This window comes from Piliocolobus tephrosceles, chromosome 5 (genome assembly GCF_002776525.5).
Source record: "Piliocolobus tephrosceles isolate RC106 chromosome 5, ASM277652v3, whole genome shotgun sequence".
NCBI classification, from domain to species: domain Eukaryota; kingdom Metazoa; phylum Chordata; class Mammalia; order Primates; family Cercopithecidae; genus Piliocolobus; species Piliocolobus tephrosceles.
Window position 1 is genome coordinate 158,498,754 of NC_045438.1, and position 22,610 is coordinate 158,521,363.

The 22,610-nt window shown below is 36.6% G+C and overlaps 1 protein-coding gene across 1 annotated transcript in view; it reads left to right on the forward strand.

Moving 5' to 3' along the window:
* Positions 1-22,610, forward strand: part of OFCC1 (orofacial cleft 1 candidate 1) — a 496,016-nt gene that overhangs the window by 306,193 nt on the left and 167,213 nt on the right. The window contains exon 6 of the mRNA XM_026446973.1: positions 566-652. Within this exon, the coding sequence (XP_026302758.1) occupies positions 566-652 (87 nt within the window). The remainder of the gene's footprint in view (positions 1-565; positions 653-22,610) is intronic.

Here is a 22,610-nt window from a genome sequence, read left to right on the forward strand (position 1 = left end):
TTCCTTCCTTCCTTCCTTCCTTCCTTCCTTCCTTCCTTCCTTCCTTCTTTTCTCCCTCCCTCTCTCCCTTTCTTTCTCTCTCTCTTTCTTTTCACCTAACTAGCAACATGTACATTCTGCTGTAGTTTTTCATAATTAAGATAGTACTAAATGGCCTGTGGAATTCTGGACACAACATCATGATACACTTAGTGAAATATAAGTAAGTAAATATAATCATCAGTGAGTTCTACACATCGTTATAATCCAACTACTTCCATTTCATGAGTATATCCTAAAATAGTTTGGCTTAAGTTTTTTATTATTATTCTAAAGTCTACGTTTGATAATTTTCTCATTAACTTTTTAGCAACAGAAAGATAGCATGAACTTGTTTCTTGAATTACCTTTCTGACCTTTTGCAAGATGATAATTACAAAAAAGGGAGGCCTGGAAGACTTGTAAAAAAATTAAGCTTATAGAAGAGCTAAAATGGTCCTTCTTTGCTGGTGTCGATTTCAAAATTAACATTTTGGTTCATGTGCTTCTAATAATCACTGACCCTTACTTCGTATACTTTCCACAGGAAATGAATACGGCAGAAATTACTTTGACCCACTGATGGATGAGGAAATAAACCCAAGGCAGTGTGCGATGGAGGTCAGCAGAGAAGGTGAGCTAGAATTAAGTATGTAATTTTTGTGTCAGAATATTCTTTTCCATTCATGAAAATGAGGTGACAAAGATCACCCATGCAGTTCCATTTAGATTTTGCAGCTTACAATTTAAATGATAGGTTTTAACCACTAACAACATGATGGGCAGTGAAGGTAATTTTTCATCAAGGACAGTGGGCTGGTCAGATGGAAGAAACAGCGATGTGCTTCCATCTGATGCTACTGTGAGCAGTTTGATGCCATCATAAGGCCCATGTATGTGTCTGAGGAGCATCATCACCTTCAAATGCATCTCTGCTTTTTGAATTTAAAATGAGCATTCTTCAACAAACTGCATCTAGCATGTGGGATTTCCATATCCTGTGATGACTGAAGTTCTTTCCTTGAATTCATGGTACCACCACCTCACTTTTGAGAATTATGAAGGGGAAGTGATATGATAGCAATTTCCTCTTCTATAATCTCGAATACTAGTTGTGGTTGTAAAATAATAATTCAAAATTGCTCCTTAAGTACATAGTATTATGCGTATTTTATAGTTTACAAAATAGCGTTTTTATAAAGGTTATTGACGCGATATTGACAATGACAAATGTTACTTAGAACCAGCTGCAGTCTAGATCATATCCCACCAGTGGGTGCCAGTCATTGAGTCTGCACTTTTTAATAAAACACTAGGGTAAATTCTCACAAAAAGGACTCAAGCATAGTGCAAAGATTATTTTAGAAAGTAGCTCTGGATAACCTATTTTTAAATGATGCAGAATCCACAGATATTATCAAAAGACCTATGTGCAAGATAAGACAAGGACTTAGTCTCAGAGTCAGTTTCCACTGGTAGCTCAAAAGCCAGGATGGATGTGAGGCTGGAAAAGTTCAACCTTCTATATACCCAAACACACTTGGGGAGAAAGAGACAATTCTAGTGATTTCTGGGGAGGGGTGTTGATCGAATTACCATTGAAATCTGTTTAAATTTCTTAGGAATCACAATATATAGTTATATTTGGTGAAATGTTTGTAATGCGAGGACTCCCTAATTTGGGAAAGGTAACTTCATAAGTTGTGTTCAATGAATAAGGAATGGTTCTAACTACAGACAGGCAGGTTTTATAAAGTATTGCTGGTCACCTTTTCCCTTCCCTAGTCAGTTACTATTGTCTGACTCCCGCAGCTAACATGGGGTCCCCCGTTTCAGAGCAGGAAGCTCTTTCTGTGTATTTACCTGGAGCCAGATCTGTGCTGGTGTGTGCTGCGGGAGGTGGGGGCTGGCCCTCTTACCAGCTGTAGGTTCCACGTTTCTAATGAGCCTCCTTTCTAATGAGCTCCTTCGCGATTGTTTTTTATTTCCTCCACTTCCTTCTAATTGCCTTCCTACTTTTTCTTCTCTTCTGCTTTCATTTTTCCCTTCATTTCTTCCTCAGTGTTTTTTTCCTCTTCTTTCTGAAGTTCCTTCTTCACTACAAGATACATTTTATATATATTGGAAAGAGATTTTAGATTTTTTTTGAGACAGCGTCTCACTCCCTTTACCCAGGATGGAGTGCAGTGGCATGATCACGGCTTCCTTCTGCCTCAACTTCCTGGGCTTGGGTGATTGTCCCACTTCAGCCTCCTGAGTAGCTGGGGCTACAGATGTGCACCACTATGCCCAGCCCAGGCTGATCTCAAACTCCTGGGCTCAAGCAATCCACCTATCTCAGCCTCTTGAAGCGCAGGGATTACAGGGGATAAGCCACCATACCTGGCCTTTAGATTTCTTTTTCTCTCAAAATAGGTAAGGATTCATGTATCTTCATTTCATCTATCTAGGCTCTTTGTTACACATGCTATGGCTTAGGAACTCATGGTTGAAAAATAGGTTTTCTCCATTCTCCTAGATCTTCTGTAAGTTATGTTTTGTTGCCCTGGAACCCTGTGTATTCACATGATATAAATGAGATGCACTGGGCCAAATGTGACTGGTTAAAGATCAGTCTGCTATATATTTCTACCACCTTCTAGGGTGTTTCCATGAACCAAAGGATCACTCCTAATAGCTAAGCTCTACTCTGTTTGTGGTATCAAGAAAAGAAAATATAATGGAAACTCCATGAGGGAAGGAGTTCTATGCATCTTATTCATCAGATACTGTATATTCAGCACTTACTGTCTCACACATAATATGTATGTGATACATATTTGTCCAAAACCCAGTGAATAATGTAGAATCCTGCACTTTCGTATTAACCCATAAACTTCATGTGACCAGATACTACATCTGTCAAGATTAGTCTGATATTAATCATACAGTAAGCTCCATTTTCTAACATTCCATTATCAAAGATAACACGTTCACATCGGGTATTTGAAAATATAGGCTGGGCGCAGTGGCTTACGTCTGTAGTCCCAGCACTTTGGGAGGCCGAGGTGGGCGGATCACGCGAGGTCAGGAGATCGAGACCATGCTGGCCAACATTGTGAAACCTCTTCTCTACTAACATACACAAAATTAGCCAGACGTGGTGGCGCGTGTCTGTAATCCCAGCTACATGGGAGGCTGAGGCAGGAGAATCGCTTGAACCTGGGTGGCGGAGGTTGCAGTGAGCCGAGATCGTGCCACTGCACTCTAGCCTGGTGACAAAGCCAAACTCCATCTCAAAAAAAAAAAAAAAAATAAAAAAAAAAAAAAAAAAAATTGGGGGGGAAACTAAGTAATTGCTCTCTGACAAGGGTGTTTTGTGATGTGCTAACTTTCCCTGGATCATATCTGACTTTCTATAAGCTACTGTCTTGATAAATTGGCTTTAAATTGTCCACTGGCGTATTTCACTAGTGGAAATTAGTTTTTATAAATCCACTTAAAGGGTCTTATTTCCAGAACTATTGTAATATACATATATTAATATATATAATATAATATATATTAGATAATCTACTTGTATATCATATATTGTCACTTGTAATATATAAGTAATATGTAACCTAGTAATATAGTAATATTATAATACTTTTTAAAAAGAGGACATATTTGGCTGGATATGGTGGCTTAAACCTGTAATCCCAGCACTTTGGGAGGCTGAAGCGGGTGGATCACCTGAGGTCAGGAATTCGAGACCAGCCTGGCCAACGTGGTGGAACCTATCTCTACTAAAAATACAAAACAAGCTGGGCATGGTGGTATGCACCTGTAATCCCAGCTATTCAGGAAGCTGAGACAGGAGAATCACTTGAACCTGGGAGGCAGAGGTTGTGGTGAGCTGAGATCACACCATTGCACTCCAGCCTGGAAAATACAGTGAGACTCTGTCAAAAAAATAAAAGGGGCATATTTGAGGTGGGATCAAGTATTCGCGGTCACTTGGGGTTTCTTCTGATAATGGCTCCCACTGGTGAATTCCTTAAGTGTAATAACACAGCAATTGACCAAAAGTCTTTTACTGGCCAGTTTTGAGATTCAGTCCCGTTGTCCAAGTGGTGGCAAAATATGAAACGTCTCAATCATATGACAATATCTTTTGGAGTTGTAATAGGAGAACGGAAGAAACAAGAAGATGTGGGTACGCAGAAAGAGAGCTCAGCTCAGCGCCCCCTGATAAGATGAGTCCTCAGCCTTCAGTCTGCAATTCATAATGTCCTCTTTTTCTTTTTGCTTGATACTCAAACCTTCACAGTTATTCCATTTAGGGGTCAACCAGTGCTAATTAGCAATCTCTGCACTTTCTCTGTCACATGGGGCTAAAGGTCACGCAGATACATAACACCAGAGCTGCTGGGATGGTTCCAGAGAGGGGCAGTCTGAAGCAAGCTAAAGTTCACAGCATTTCGTGTGGCAGGATTTTGGGAACACCCCAGAAGTCTTGCTTGCACCCATCTATCTTCACTTTAGTTGAGTAGTTGAGTAGTTGAGGTGCCTTTTTTTTTTTTTTTGAACAGGCTGGAGTTGCAGTACCATGATCTCAGCTCACTGCAACCTCCATCTCCCAAGCTCAAGTGATCCTCCCACCTCAGTCTCTTGAGTAGCAGGGACTACAGGCACATGCCACCATGCCTGGCTAAATTTCGTATTTTTTGTAGAGATGGGGTCTTGCTGTGTTATTCAGGCTGGTCTCAGACTCCTGGGCTCAAGCAATCTGCTGCCTCAGCCTCCCAAAATGCTGGTATTAGCCACTGCAGCTGTTCTTATATTTATTTGTTTGTAATCTATACTTTACTTCCAAAACAATTTGAGGTAGCCTACAATAGAAACACAAATGCACATAATTATAGGAAAGTTTGAGTAAAGATGGAAGGGGAATTTGAGAACACCTGCAAAAAGGGACAAGTTAATGTACAAAAACCACAGGACAATATTATTACCTAATTAAGCACTCATTTTTACACTGAGCTTCCTGGAAGTAATGGTATAAAGAGGAAGGCCTTAAGTAGGTTACTTTCTATGTTTAATATAAACTATATTCTGTTTTTCAGTGTAAATAACCCACCACCACCACGATTTTATTTTTTACACTAAATTTTGGAAGGGTAATAGGATGTTCATTTTTATATGGTAGAGAGTAGAAATCGTAGAATACTTTATTATTAATTACCATTAAATGACTTTTAGTTAATATAGAATACAGATTTCAGTGCTACTATGTAGTAAGTACGTAACATTTTATTATTTTCCAATTTTGCATATAGGTTATATATGTAGGTTACAATAGCTTGTGGATTAGTCAGAATTCTCCAAAGAGGGATAACCAGCTGGATGACCTTTTGGCCCTCTTCCAGAATAATGTTTTTATAGTGTGTGTGTTTGTGTGTGTGTGTGTGTGTGTGTGTTTTGTAATGACATAGCCTAAATGCTTTAAATTCACAAAAGAACTTAGAATCCCTGTATTTCCTACTATATTGCAATAGCACATACAAAATAATCCAGAGCCATCTAAATTTGTTGTTCCTTATACATAAATATTAAAAAAATGATATATGGAGAGTAGCTAATGGAAAACACTCATTCATTTTGATCACTTGTATATTCTATTGTATGTTGTAACAAACCAAAATGGCTTATTCTGAAATGATTCTTGAGTAATAGATGGCATAATTCATTCAACATGAGATCAGTTTTAATGGAGAAGTATCCTATTATGCATGTCTTGCAATGTACATTTAAAAATCATTGTTCTAATGATTATTTATTTACAAAAGGTTTTTCTTTTTCAGAACAAGGCAGCAAATTGAGTAGAAATTGTGTGTATGACCCAGAATATAATTAAATAGCCATAATGATTAATAATTTCTTTTTGTAATTATGTTTGCATATCTGTAAATTAATTGATGAGAAAGTTATCATGCACATGTTCTTTTAACACTCCTACAAGATGACGAGAGAATTTTCTTCGTCATTTATATCAGGTATAACTCCCAATGCAATCCCTCCCCCCTCCCCCCCATGATAGGCCCTGATGTGTGATGTTCCCCTTCCCGAGTCCAAGTGATGTCATTGTTCAGTTCCCACCTATGAGTGAGAACATGCGGTGTTTGGTTTTCTGTTCTTGTGATAGTTTGCTAAGAATGATGGTTTCCAGCTGCATCCATGTCCCTACAAAGGATGCAAACTCATCCTTTTTTATGGCTGCATAATATTCCATGGTGTATATGTGCCACATTTTCTTAATCCAGTCTGTCACAGATGGACATTTGGGTTGATTCCAAGACTTTGCTATTGTGAATAGTGCCGCAATAAACATACGTGTGCATGTGTCTTTATAGCAGCATGATTTATAATCCTTTGGGTATATACCCAGTAGTGGGATGGCTGGGTCATATGGTACATCTAGATCTAGATCCTTGAGGAATCGCCATACTGTTTTCCATAATGGTTGAACTAGTTTACAATCCCACCAACAGTGTAAAAGTGTTCCTATTTCTCCACATCCTCTCCAGCACCTGTTGTTTCCTGACTTTTTAATGATTGCCATTCTAACTGGTGTGAGATGGTATCTCATTGTGGTTTTGATTTGCATTTCTCTGATGGCCAGTGATGATGAGCATTTTTTCATGTGTCTGTTGGCTGTATGAATGTCTTCTTTTGAGAAATGTCAAAAGTGGGCAAAGGATATGAGAGAATTTTCTATAATCGATTAACGAAGCTTTTTGATGAGAGCGGACAAGGAGAACCCCAAGGTAAGAGACCAAATATCTTCACTCCTTTATTTTAACATTAGTTGTAAATTGATTGAAATGGTTTCTTGGAAATGCACACCTATCTTTTCTAAATATAACCATTCACTGATTACCTATGTGAGCTTTCCATGGTTGTACATATTTAAATGTAGCTGAAGTTTAGGGGAAAAGTAATTATGACCCAATTTCCTATAATTGCATATAATTTATAACCCTAAATGGTGAAAATGATTTAAGATTTACTGTTGAAAGATCTTAAAATGGCATACGGCATACTTGGATTCACTAATTTATGAGACTATGTGCTACTCTTTTTAAAGACTGTGTCTTAGCTTTTGAACAAATGCTTTGGGGTGGTAGAAGACAAGTAGTATACTGTTCTCAACCTTAGCATGGAAATTCATACTTGTAAGTTATGCTTCTTAAGTAAAAACTTATTTTATGTATTAAACTAATAATTTAAAGGTAACCTTTAAAAAACTCAATTGTAAATTCTTAGTTTAACATGTATATGAATTCATGCCAGAATCATATTGTAGTTTTCGCCAAAAAATTAAATACAAGTTGCTGTATATTTCATGGGGAATAATTATATTATTATTATTATTTTACCATGCATGCCTAGTGCTTCTCAATAATTTTGTCTTCCTTATTATAATAACTCCTCAAAGTATATAAGAGATGAGGGCTGATCATGATAATGTCTTCTAATAGTTATTATTTCTATTAAATTTATGCTTAGACTTCATCATTTACTAGCTGTGTGACCCTGGACCAATTAATTAACCTTTCTTTGTCATTTTTGCCAAATGAACATATAACACATGTCACATGGAGTAGTTACGATGACTAAATTATTATTGCATGAGCAGACGTGACAAGTGCATACCTAGAATAATAAAAATAATAGCAATAATCCTGCTGGTGAAAATATTAATGCCAGTTAAACATTCGAGTGCTTCCTAGGTGCCTGGAACTATCCTAAACACTGTTCTAAATAATTCACTTGTTTAAACTTCATAACAAGCTTTAAAGGTTAGTCCTCATTTTTATCCCCATTTGCAGTATAATATCCTTAAAATTTTATACCTGCTTGGGTACACTTCCCCTTTGCTTTTTTGCTATCAGTTTGTGTGGTCAACCATTTATTACTTTTTGCCTTTATAAACAAAGCAACCTCATTTTTCAAGCCAGCTCATTCTGAGGGATCCCAAGTTCAAATGGTGTATTAGAATTATCCAGAGAAGCAGAATCCAGTTGGTTTGACAATATATAGAGAGGCATTTATTTTAAGAAATTGCTTCACTCTGTAGCTGGGATAGCAAGTCTGAAATCCTTCGGACAGGCTGGCAACCTGGAGAATCAGGTAAGAGTTGATGTGAAATCCAGGCAGGAGTTGAAATTGCAGTCTTACATCTGAATTCCACAGGGCAGCAGTCTGGAAACTCAGGTAGGAGTTGATGTTGCAGTCTTGAGACTGAAACGTGTGGGGCAGGCCAGCAGGCTGGAAATGCAACCAGAGTGTCTATGCTGTGACCTTGAGACTGAGTTCCCTCTTCTTTGGAAAGCCCCAATCTATATGTTTAAGAACTTCGACTGATTGGATGAGGCCCACACACATTGTGAAGAGTAATCCGCTTTACTCAAACTCAACTGATTTAAATATTAGTCACATCTAAATATACCTTCCCAACAACATCTAGATTGGTGGTTGGGCAAACAGGTGGGCACCATACCCTGTTCAAGCTGATGCTTAAAATTCAGCATCATAAATGGTTATGCATAAGTCAGGCCTCTCTGTGTTTAGTCTAACTTCTGACTCAGCAAACCTATTGAATACCTTTTAGTGCTAGACATTGAATAGTGCACTTTTATGCCTACTGTTTCTTTTCCATTCTGATGGCTTTTTCAGCTTGGATCCTTTGAAACCACCCAAGTCACACATTTACAGATAGCATCTGATAGATCTTCGGAAATCATTTATGGACTTAAGTCTCATAGAATTTATAGAATAGGCATTTTGTGAACTATTTTATAGAAAAGGATGTAGCTGAGACTTAGAAAGTATACTTATGCAAAGTAATATAGTGCATCAGGGCACAAAGAACAAGGCAAGTGGGCCTCGGGACACTGTAAGTCAGTGCTTTCTCCAGCATGCTATCTCATTTCCTCCTGCAGAAGAAGCTCTCTCCTAATGATTCTCGTTAAAATTCTAGAATAGGAGATGTGGAAAATTTTGTATTATACATTCCAGCATGTTTTACAGACTGGAAGAGGGAAGATCATTTTATATTTACAACATGCATCTGGCTAGATGAATAGATACCTTTTGTAGATGACACTGTTTTCAGGTGATAGAGAAGTAAAGTACACATACCATTTATATAAATGCTGGCATTTCTATGCAAATAAACAAGGTAGCCCAAATAAAGTGCCTCTGTGTGCAGAGCTCAGGAAATGTTCTCAGAGATCCTAAGGTGGGAAAATGAACCAAAGAGCTCTGGCTTCTTCTAAGCCTATTCATCTCCTAAACAGGTTACAGCAACACAGCTAGTAAGTAGTAAGATATTGAAGTAAACAACATGTAATATTAATGCACAGAAAAGCACAGTATCCACATTTCAAGATATATTTGGTAACTGGGAAAAGGGCTTAAATGTACAGCTGTACGTTGTTGAGTTTGTAAACATTATGGGATAAACAAAGGTGGCGGTGGTTGCTTTTTAATCTTCAAACTTCTGTGCTTTAGTTGTTTTCCAGTACATGAAATAGAAAATAATTTGCTAGTTGGTCGATTATGAAAAAACAAACTTTATTGCATATAAGAAAATCAGTGATTAGTCTACTGTGTGCTTAGTCAACATTAAATTGGCAAAAACAAGTGGAATTCCATGTGATTCTCTTGGGGTAAACAGATGAGAGCGGCCGGGAGGAGAATCTGAATTCTGAAGCACCTGGGAGTTCCAATAAGAGTCACGAAATCCACAAAGAAGCCGGCGAAGCCATCCCTGCTTACCTTGAGGAGTTCCAAAGATATGCTCAAAAAAATGTAATTCTGCTTGGGAGTTCTCCACTAGAACAGGTCAGCATTAAGAGTATATTGAGAAATATAAGATCATTTCTCTTTTTCAAATGACAAATTGAAGTTTCAGGCCTACACATGGTCTACTGATTTTGCTTACCAGCACACTCTTCTAGAATACACTATTTATGACTTCATTGAGTCATTTCCTTATTCTTTATACACATTGTAAAATGTGTAGGCAGAAGTTATGCTCCTTATCAATATCCTTATCCATCCTGGATATTGATAAGGAGCATAATTACTGCCTACGCATTTTACATTTTACATGAAATTTAGTTTGTACAAGTCAGTTTCATTATCTGGTTTATTTTGTGTTAAAGTGCTCATTTCTAGCATGTTGTGAATTACTAATAATAAAACCCGAAACCAGCATACACTTACTTGGAAAAATTAAGAAACTGCTTGGACTTGTTTGCACAAGCACTGTATTACTACGTGAATATTCTAGCATTTCTAAAGTCACTATTTAAGGAACTTGGACATTCTAACCGCTGGACTTGTGCTACATAACAGTCTTTAGCTGTTAGACTATCTTGACTTCAGAGACAATCTGATTTATCTTCTGATTTCTGTATCTTTGGTTCTATTTATGTGTAATGTGGCATTATGTGCTCTGACCCACCAGAGAGAGAAGTGATAAATATACAAGAATCTTATATGTCTAGCTCCAGGCGTGTGTGTGTGTGTGTGTGTGTGTGTGTGTGTGTGTGTGTGTGTTGTTGTTGTTGTTGTTTTGTGAAAGGTAAGTAGATTCAGGCTAAAGAGGAAAAAATTCATCAGGTGAAAAAGACTATTATCAATGAGATCTTTTATAACAACAGGTCACAAGTGGAGATATCATTTGCAACTTCAGAAGAGACAGGTATCAGCCTACATGGGATAGGCTGGTTCTGTAAATATCTTGAAAAGGTGCTGTGGCTGATGCTTCCTGTCTAAGGCCATCAAGGCAGCAGGGTATCACCTGATATGCTTTGGGCCTGTATCCCCACTCAAATCTCATCTCGAATTGTAATCCCCACATGTCAAGGGAGAAAGCTGGTGGGAGGTGATTGGATCATGGGGACGATTTCCCCATGCTGTTCTTGTGATAGTGAGTGAGTTCCCATGAGATCTTATGCTTTAAAGGTGTTTGGCAATTCTCCCCAGCTCCTTCTCTCTCTCATGCTTTGACATGATAAAACACGCCTTGTTCTCCTTCACCTTCCAAAAAGATTGTAAGTTTCCCGAGGCCTCCCCAGCCATGTGGAACTGTAAATCTATTAAACCTTTTTTTCTTTGTAAATGACCCAGTCTCAAGTATGTCTTTATAGCAGTGTGAAAATGGACCAATACAGTATCCCAGAGCATGATGAGAGTAGAAGGAACAAAACCAAGAGTGGAGAGGATGAAAGGGGAAGTGGGGAGGTAACACTCTCAGAGTCAACTGAGAACATCCCACTTCAAGGGCCATGCAAATGATGAAATATCATTTTTATTCTTATCATAGGGCAATTGAGTTGCCTAAGTATAGAAAGCTACTTTAGCAATATTTGTGCTGACCTTTTATATCACACTGACATTGGAAAGCTGGTAGGAAGGGTTTTATGAAATGACTTAGGTCTGAAAATTATCTAGTAAAGAATAAAATTCACTGATTAAGTGCATAGCTTTAATAAATTTAGTCACAGAGGAAATTCAGGAAAACAATAATACATTGTTTTTGAAATATGTGTTGAATTAGATATAAAATAATTTTATTTTGCATGTTAGCTAGCAGGAGGAAATATTTTCCTGGACATTCTCTAGTATCTACTGTGTGCTATGTACCTGTTCCTAATCAGTAGCAGATAACTAGGTTTTCCTCTGAATTTTAATTGTAAACAATCCATACATTTAGTTTATTCAATTAGGAAACCATGATTTAAGGAGGGTTCTTTTTGCAATTAATGAGTAGTGTTTTTTAAGGTTTTGTCTTGATTTAATAAATAAAATAGAGCATTTAGGCTAATGGCGTAATAAATATGCTAGCTCAGACTAAGCAGATGCCAGGGAAACATTCTGAAATACAAACTAGCATATACTGGCAATTAACTCTACCTTTCCAAATTCTTCATAACTTCCTGGCATTTGACAGTAGGCATGATTCAAATCTAAGATTGTGAAGTGAGTGAATGCCAAGTTTGAGATCAGATACTTGGATATGAGAGACATTTAAAAATGTAAAATCCGTACTAAAATCTATGTAAATTCAAAATGAATTTCATAAGGTACTTTAACAGATTAATCATTATATTTTCTATAAGCCAGAAACATATATTCTACTCTGTGGTTAGTATAGAAAACATTTTGGAGGGAAAATTGATTTTCAGAAATCATTTGAGACATTTACATGATTTTTCTTAACTAATACAGTAGCTCTTATACTATCCCTTAAACATTATATTAAGTATAAATGCCGATATAATTAAAAAATTTAATTAATAAAACTATAAAAGGCAAAAAAGCAGGAGCACAAATATTTTATGGAAAAAAAAACAGTGGTGATTGTCCATATTTTACTTTAAGGGAAACGATAATGACACTGCCGTTCTACAGTTTGCAAGTTTCTGTCATATTCTTTGCTTTTGTGAGATGAACAAAAAAAGTGCCCTGTTATTATAAACATTATAAATATGAAAGAAAGTCTAGAGGACAGAAATATCATTTTATACTTAAAAGACTCACAGAATTTGAACTGAAAGATTTTAACACTTGTCTTTCTTTTCATTTATTATTTTATTTATATTTGTAAATCCCTTGTTAGCTACTTAACATACCTTTATTCCTTTTTTTTTTTTCCCCAGAGTCTCGCTCTGTTGCCCAGGCTGGAGTGCAGTGACACAATCTCAGCTCACTGCAACCTCCGCCTCCCAGGTTCAAGCGATTCTCCTGCCTCAGCCTCCCAAGTAGCTGGGATTACAGGCACCCACCACCATATCTGGCTAATTTTTGCTTTTTTTTTTTTTAAGTGGAGATGGGGTTTCACCATGTTGGCCAGGATGGTCTTAAAATCCTGACTTCAAGTAATCTGCCTGTCTTGGTCTCCCAAAGTGCTGGGATTACAGGTGTGAGCCACCGTGCCCGGCCTATTTGGCATACTTTTTGAGCTGCCTGGAATATTCTGGAGACACTTGGATAGAGACTTTCTTGCCAAAGCTGACTGGAATTCCAAGAGAAGCAGTCTACTGTTGAGAATGAATAAACATATTTTAGTGACATTATCTTTGCTTGGAAAATTATTTAGCAGTGACAATTTTGTATTTACTTAGTATCAGGTCACATTCTGTAAGCACTTCTAGGTGAAAAGATTTTGTTTCATTTGGAAAACAAAAATGATGCTATTTTGTTACTTTTTTCATTATGATTTATTTTATATACCATCTTTTTTTTCTTCTGCCAATGGTAGTATTTTTAGTTAATTTAGGAACATAAAATAGTCTCCATTCTCCTTTCCAATGCTAGGAGCTATTGAAGTTGAGGCAACTGAGGTTACTGAAGAAATTTTATGTCTTTTTTAAAAATGTGTGGGTTCACAGCATAGCAGCAATCCATGAATGAGTAAAGCAATTGATTCCACAATCTTTCAAAATATGGTGGTCCAAGCATATATCCCTGATGGCCAGGCATGGTCCAAGGATAACATTTTATGTATTTATAAATGAGATGGGCTGATTATTATTCAGTGAACATAATTTCTTAGAACTGAAATTCGGTACAAATAGAGTGTCAGATAATTTAAGGTTGTATTATTAAATAAGAATCAGAAGGGCAGAAATTCTTTATTTCTGATTGGGGCAGTTACATTTTCTTTACTACTCAACTAAGCCTTAGGGGATGGTTGGTTCACGGGCTCTTATGGAAATTCAGCAGCCAGACAGAACAGGAACCAGAACAGGAAGCCTCCTAGCTCTGCGTGAACTGCGGCAAAAGAAGAATGTGTGTTGTCATTATTGGGAGTAGAGTAAGTCCTCACTTATGTTGTTCACAGGTTCTTGGAAACTGTGACTTTACGTGAAATAACGTATAAAAAATTAATTTACCATAGGCTAATTGATATAAACAGGAGTTAAGTTCCTATGGCATATTTCTAGTCACAAATACATCACCAAACATCTAAATAAAGACCAAAACACTTCTAATTTTAAGCATTGAAATAAATGTAGGCTTTATATATGTTTAAGAAAAATTATTAAAAATGAGAAATATTGGCTAAATAAGAAAAAGTATTACCCACTTATTCCAGTTTAGGGTGGAAGGTGGCTGGAATCTATCCCAGGAGCTCAGGGTACAAGGTAGGACCCAGCCCTGGACAAGACACCATCCCATTGCAGGCTGCATTCACACACAACCACACTCACCCACACTGGGACAGTGTAGACACACCAGTGAACCTAGTGGGCACAGCTTTGGGATGTGAGAGGAAACGGGAGGACCCAGAGAGAACCCACAGAGACATGAGGAGAACGTGCAGATTCCACACAGGCAGTGGCCACGGCAGGGAATTGATTTTCTTTGTCCTTGTTGTAATGAAGTGACATTGACTGAAGCATTATTTGGCGAAACTGCTGTGTAGGTTTCCATGTGCTTATAAAACCACACGGAGGAAAAGGCAAAATAGGAGAATGGAATAATTGTTAGTAGATTTGCATATTCGATTAAACTTGCAGATCCTGAAAGCTAAGTATTTAAAATTACAGTAAAATAGTTCTTGACTTACCTCCAGCTCTTTTTTATTTTTCATTTATTTATAGGTCGCCACCAACAGTGATCAAAATATTTCCTCAAAGTTCAAGGCAGGCTCAATTGGCTGCCAATTAGCCTTTTGGTGAGAAGTCTTCTGAGCTTTAATAAACCAAATAAACATTTCTGAAATAATATTAATGCATGAATTTTTGGTTTTTGTTTTAGAGCAAAACATCTACTTTGCTGCAGTTTCATCATACTGAGTATGTCACACTCAACATTATTTTATTATGCATAATTTAAAAACAAAACAACACCATTTTGACAAAGGACTGAATAATCTCACCCTCTTCTTTGATTACTTATTTCTATTCCCTTGTAAAGTTTCTGGTATAACTAAACTTTCTTGAGAAACTCAGCCCTCATTTATTTATCAGCAATGGATTTATGAGCTTCAAACTGAAAACTTGTGCTGTGTAAGACAGAAATGAGAAACTGCATTGATTTCAGGAGAAAGAAATGTCCGTATTTGACATCAAACAAATCTAATAACACTTTGATAATAAAATCAAGATACTTATGCTATATTCCATGAGTTCCTTTAGAGAAAGGGCTGTATCTTTTTACCTTCAGCACCAAGAACAGGGCCTGGCAGAAAACAAAGTTTACCTTCATTGAATGTTTTTTCTATGAATGAATGAAGGAATGACTACATGTTGCAGATAACTAGTATAGCAAAATTATCATGGATATCGTTGGCTTACAAATGTTCTGTGGTATTCATTTTCTCTAATGCTGTTATAATGTCATTATGTGGAGTGTTATGATTTGGTACTTTCATGTATATCAACTAAATTACTTTTTAAAATATTTAAGTGTTATAGAATAGAGAAAAGGGCCATTTAATAATATAATAGCTAACATTCATTGCATACCTACTGACATCATTTAAGCACTTTGCATAATTTAAACTCATGGCTCCCATACGTGAATAGTGTTATCACTCCCATCTTATAAAAGAGCAACCTAAGGCACAGAAAGGCCAACTAGCTTGGGAAAAGTTTTACAGCTAATAGGTTGCTGAGTTAGGACTATAACTTCATCTTAATCATCACAGCTAATGAGGGCACACAGTTTTTAAAAATACGACTTTTTAATACAAAATTTTCGATCAATCATCTGCCACTTTACTTTTTGGAGGAAGCGACATTCTCAGGCCAGTTAAATGATTTTCACATACTTGAAATTATAGTAGAATATGGACCAACATATTTTATGAGGCAAGTGATAATACTGTTTCATCTTGTATTTGGTAAATCATGTATGTGCCAGAGTTCTATGGAGAAACAAAACCAGTAGAATACACACACACACACACATCTATGGGGAGATTTATTATAGGACTTTGCTCACACGATTATGGAGGCCAAAAAGTCCCACCAAGTGCTGTCTGCAACCTGGAACCAGAGGAAGCTGATGGTGTAACTCCCAGTCTGAGTCCAAATGCTGAGAACCAGGGATCGTGGTGGTGGTGCTGCTGGAGTCCCCAAGTTAGTCTGGGAGTTCAAAGACCTCGAAACCAGGAGCTCTGTTGTCCCAGAGCAGGAAAATATGGATGTCCTAGCTCTAACAGAGTGAATTCACCCTTCCTCTTTGTTCTTTTTTTTGTTCTATTCCAGCCCTCAGTGGATTAGATGCTGCCCACCCACGTTGGTGAAGGCTGTCTTTATAACTCAGTCAACTGATTCAAATGTTAACCTCTTCTGAAAATACGCTGACAGACACAGTCAGAAATAATGTTTTACCAGCTATCAGGGCATCCCATAGCCCAGTCAAGTTGACACATGAATTTAACTGTCACCTACCAAGAAAAACAAAGTTGGGAAATATTTACAATAGCTCAAGACTCAGTGGTATTCGTAGCAATTAAACTGGGAAAACAATGCCCAATGCAGGCTACATTACAAAATAATCATACCTTTATTTAAAAAATATTATTAATATTATTTTTAATTAACAAACACATTTTATATTTATGGGGTTCAATGTGATATTTCGACATGTGAATACTACACGACAGAATTAAATAAGCCTAATGAACATAGCTATGCTGTAGCTTACCTATATTTTTTAATGGTGATACATTTGAAATTTGCTTTATTTTGAAATATATAATGTTATTATTGACAATAGTTACCCTGCTGTACAATACGTTTCAAAACCTATTCCTTCTGTGGTTTTGAAAATTTGTACCCTTTGATCAACATATTTCCCCCATTTTTCCTCTCCCTGACCTTCTGGTAACCACTATTCAACTTCATAAAGGTTTTACTTTCATAAAGGTGAGATCATGTAGTATTTGAATTTTTGTACCTGGCTTATTCCACTTAGCAGAATGTCCTTCTCCTTCTCCCAGGTTGTCACAAATGACAGAATTTCCCCCTTTTTTTTTTAAGGCTGAATAGTGTTCTATTGTGTGTATATACCACATTTTTATAGTCCATTTATTCATTGATGGACACTTAGGTTGATGCCATTTCTTGGCTATTGTGAAGAATGTTGCAGTAGACCTGAGACTACAGATATCTCTTCAACATAGTGATTTCAGTTTCTTTTTATATATACCCAGAAGTGAGATTATTTAATCATATGGTAATTCTGATTTTAGTTTTTTGAGGTTTCTGTAATGGTTGTACTAGTTTACATTCTTATCTATTAAGTCCTTATCAGATATATGGCTTGCAAATATTTATTTCTGTTGTATGGGTTGTCTCTTCACTTGGTTGTTTCCTTTGCTGTGCAGGAGCTTTTTAGTTTGATGCCATCTCATTTTGTCTGTTTTTTCTTTTGTTGCCTGTGCTCTTGTGCTTTCAGGGTCATATCCAAAAAGTCATTGCCCAGACCAATGTTGGGGAGATTTTCCCCTATGTTTTCTTATAGTAGTTTTATAGTTGCAGGTTTTACACTTAAGTCTTTAATCTATTTTGGGTTGATTTTTATATACAGTTCAAGATAAGTGTTTAATTTTATTCTTCTGCATATGGATATCCAGGTTTCCCAATACCATTTATTGAATAGACTGTCTTTTCTTCATTGTGTGTTCTTAACACCTTTTAAAAAAATCAGTTGACCATAAAATACATAGGTTTATTTCTGAGGTTTTTTATCCTGTTCCATTGATTAATGTGTCTGTTTTTATGCTAGTACCATGCTGTTTTGATTACAACCACTTTACAATATGTTTTAAAATCAGGGAGTATGATGCCTCCAGCTTTTTATTTATTTGTTTTGATTGTCTGGCTATGTGAAGTCTTTTGTGGTTCTATGAACATTTTCTATTTCTGTAAAAAATGACATTGAATTTTTTTTTTGAGACACAGTCTTGCTCTGGTGCCAAGGCTGAAGTACTGTGGTGCAATCTTGGCTCACTGCAGCCTCAACCTTCTGGGCTCAGGCAATCTTCCCACCTCAGCCTCCCAAATAGCTGGGACTACAGGCATGCAACACCACACCCAAATGACATTATAATTTTGATAGGGATTGCATAAAATCTGTATATTACTTTGGGTAGTATGGACATTTTTTCAATATTAATTCTTTATGTCCATAAACATGGTATATTTTTCCATTTGTTCATGTTTTCTTTAAATTCTTTTATCAGTTTTTTGTAGGTTTCAGTACATGTGTCTTTGCACCTTTGGTTAAATTTATGCCCAAGTATTTAATTTTTTGTTGCTATTATAAATGAAATTGTTTTCTAATGTCTTTTTTTGATAGGTCATTATTAATATGTAGAAGCACAACTGATTTTCATGTGTTGATTTTATATCCTACAAGTTTACTGAAATTGTTTGTCAGTTTTAACAGATTTTTGGTGGAGTCTTTAGGGTTTCCTATATATAATATCAGCAAATAGAGATAATTTTACTTCTTCTTTTCCTATTAAGATGACTTTTATTTCTTTCTGCTGCTTAATTGTTCTGGCTAGGACTTCCAGAACAATTTTCTACATAGGACTATGTAGAAAAGAAGTGGTGAGAGTGGGCATTGTTGTCGTTGATCTTAGATAAAAAGCTTTTAGCTTTTCATCACTGGAATAATGCTAGTTAGCAGTTAATCATATATGGGCTTTATTGTCTTGAGGTGCATTCCATTTATACCTATCTGTTCAGAGTTTTCAACCATAAAAGGGTGTTAATTTTTTAAAAAGGTTTTTCTGCATCTACTGAGATAATTATATGGTTTTTATCCTTCACTGTGTTAATATGGTGTATCACATTTATCGATTTGTGTATGTTGAACCATTCTTGCATTCCAGGGATAAATCCCACTTGATTATGGTGAAAGATTGTTTTAATGTGTTATTGAATTCAGTTTACTACTATTTTGTTGAGGATTTTTGCATCAATGTTAATTAGCGATATCGGCCTATAATTGTCTTTTTTTGTAATGTCCTTATCTGCCCTTCATATTAGGGTTATGTTAGCCTCAGAAAATTAGTTTGGAAGTACTTTCTTTACTTCAAGTTTTTGGAAGAGTTTGAGAAGGGTTGGCATTATTTCTTTAAATATTTGGTAGAATTCAAAAATGAAGCCATCAGTCCTGGTTTTTTCTTTGATAGGAGACTTATTACTGATCCAATCTCTTTAGTAGTTACTGGTCTCTTCAGATTTTTATTTCTTCATGATTCAGTTTTAGTAGATTGCATGTATTTAGGAGTTCATTGATTTCTTCTACATTATCTAACTTCTTGGTGTATAATTTTTTATAGTAATTATAAATAATTCTTTGTATTTCTGTGATACAACTTGTAATGTCTCCTCTTTCCTTCTGATCTCATTTATTTGAGTCTTCTCTTTTTTGCCCTAGTTAGTCTAGCTAAGGGTTTGTTGATTTTGTTTATCTTTTCAAAAAACCAACTCAGTTTGGTTGATTTTTTAAAATTGTTTCTCTAGTATCTATTTTATTTAATTCTGCTCTGACTTTTGTTATTTCCTTTGATCTGCTAACTTTGAGCTTAGTTTGTTGTTTTTACCCCTAATTTCTTAAAGTGCAACATTAGATTGTTTATTTGTAATCTTTTTTTGATGTAGGTGTTTATACTATAAATTTCCCCCTTAGGACAACTTTTGCTGCATTTCATAACTTTTGGTATGTTTTGTTTTCACTTTCTTTTTTCTCAAGATACTTTTAAATTTCCTTTTTGGTTTTTGCTGTGATCCATTGCTTGTTTAGGAACATGTTTAATTTCCACATATTTGTGTATTTTTAAAGATTTCTTCTGTTACTGATTTCTAGTTTTATGCCATTGTAATCCAAAAAGATACTTGATATGATTTCAATGCTCCTAAATTTGTTAAAATTTGTTTTGTGACCAAACATATGATCTATCCTGAGAATGTTTTCTGTGTAGTTGAGAAAAATGTATATTCTGCTGTTATGGGATCAAATGTTCTATATATGTCTGCTAGATCCATTTGGTCTAAAGTGTAATTCAAGTCCAATTTTATATATATTACTTTTCTGTCTAGATGATCTATCCATTGTTGAATGTGAGATACTTTTCTTTGTCTTTGATTTTTGGTAATTGTATTATGATGTGTGTTGGAAACTCCCCCATGGATTGAATTTGATTGGAAACCTCTGGGTTTTTAGTATCTGCATGTTGTCTTCTTTCCCCAGATTTGGGAAGTTTTCTGCCATTATTTTCTTAAATGTTTTTGAGGCCCTTTTCTCTCTATCTTCCTTCAGGAATTTTTATGCAAAGGTTAATTACTTGATGGTGTCTCATAATTCTTTTATGCCTTCCTTATTCTTTTTAATATTTATTTTCTTTTTGTCCTGCTAATTGGATAATTTCAAATGTCCTGTCTTTGAGCTCACTGATTCAAGAAAGCATCAGTGCTTGATAAAGTCAGCTGTTGAAGTTTTCTATTGAATGTTTCAGTTTAATTATTGTATTCTTTACCTCTAAGATTTCAAATTTTTAAAATTGTTTATATTCATTAAACTTCTTATTTTGTCTATGAATTGTTTTCCAAATTTTATTTAATTTTGTATTTGTATTTTTTGGTAGTTAGTTCTCTGAACTTCTTTGTTAGTCATTTCATGGATCTTCACTTTTTTCTGAGTTCATTATATAACCACACTATGGGTTTTTCCTGCCCACTGCACAAACAAAATTGACTCACTGAGACTAAGGCACTGCAGTAAAGAGTTTAATTGATGCAAGGGTGGCCATGCCACGTGGAAGATGGAGTTATTATTCAAATCACTCTTCCCAAAGGCTCATAGATTAGGGATTTTTCAAAGATAGTTTGGTGGTCAGGGGACTAGGGTAGGGGATATGCTGATTGGTTGAGTTAGAGATGAAATGATAGGGAATCATTGCTGTCCTCTTGTGCAAAAGTGAGTTGCTGGGTGGGGGCCACAGGACTGGTTGGTAGGTCCAAGTGAGGTCATTGGATTGTCAGAAATGCAAAACCCTGAAAAGGTATCTCAAAAGGCCAATCTTAGCTTCTACAATAGTGATGTTATATGCAAGAGTAATTGGTGAAGTTGCAAGTCTTATGACCTCTGGAACAATGGCTGGTAATTATTGGGAATTCAAGCCCTTCGCATCCTTGTCACTTGGTGACCTTTCATTAGTTTCAGAACAACAGTTAAGTTTTGGAGAAGGGCTATATTTCTTCCAAAATTAGCTTGCTTCGGCCCAGAAAGAGCAAAGATAGCCAACCTGTGGTGCTAGAAGCAATATGGAGTTGGTTATATTAGATTTCTCCACTGTCATAATTTTACAAAGCTGGTTTCAATTACTGGAACTTTACTAGTTTGTTTTGGTGATGTCATAATTCACTGATTTTTTATAATCCTTTTATTCATATCTTGATGAATGTACATTTGAGGAGATAGCCACCTCTTTGGCTCTTGCAGGTATTCTTTAATGGTGATAGACCTTTAGCATTTAGTCTAGCATAGGATTCTAAATGGGTCAGCTGGTAAAATCTCAGATAGTCAGACCTTAGTGTTGGGTTCTCAAGTTGGGCTGGATTGCTTTATCTGCTCTGAGGTTGAATGGTACTGAATGCTGTGCTTTGTAGTTAGGGGAGACTACTGGATAGGCTCTGCAATCTTCTCTGATCAGATTGTTTTCCTTGGAGGGCTAGTACTGCTGTTTGTAATCTGTAGTTGGGCATGGTTGTGGGATGGGCTTTGAGTCTATGTGAGGACTCTGGGGTTGCTGCTTGGCCATACAGAGTGAGTAGGGTCACAGACTGTGCTCCACAGATACATGTGGACTTGGGCTTGCCTCCTGAACTAGATTAGGCTTAAACAGAGTACTGAGGTTGGATGCAGTTATCACCCAGCAGCTGGGAAGTGGGCAGGGGGAGCGCACAGATTCTATAACACTTCCAGGAGTATTCACTAACCTGCAGTTGCCTCTTGACTTGGAAAAGACTAACAAGATCACTAAGACTTAGTTGGATCATCTCTCCCCTGCTTGGGAAGGTTTGGGCAGGGGTAGATGCTGGAAAACAGAGAAAAAGGCCAGAATTTGCTGACCTGGGGAAGACTTAGCAAGAATAGCCAGGTTGCATAAGGAAGCTGGAGGGGAATTCAAACCTGTTAGACCTATGGACCTTGTTTCCTCCAACGTGATGCTGTTGGCTGTTTTCTCTGGTGTGGTGCCTCCATTGGCTGGAATGCAGAGCAACCATCAAAGTCTGCATGCTGATCATTGTGAGACCCACCCTTTTTCTTTGTTTCCAGGTGGTCTAGCCCTGGCAGTACTCTCAATGTTTTACCTGCCTTTTACAAAGGGTCACTTTGCAGGAAACTCACTCTGACTCATCCCGTGGATAAGACACAGTTCTTTCTGTAGAAACTGTGAGTCCACATGCCAGTTAGAATGGCAATCATTAAAAAGTTAGGAAACCACAGATACTGGAGAGGATGTGGAGAAATAGGAACACTTTTACACTGTTGATGGGAGTGTAAATTAGTTCAACCATTGTGGA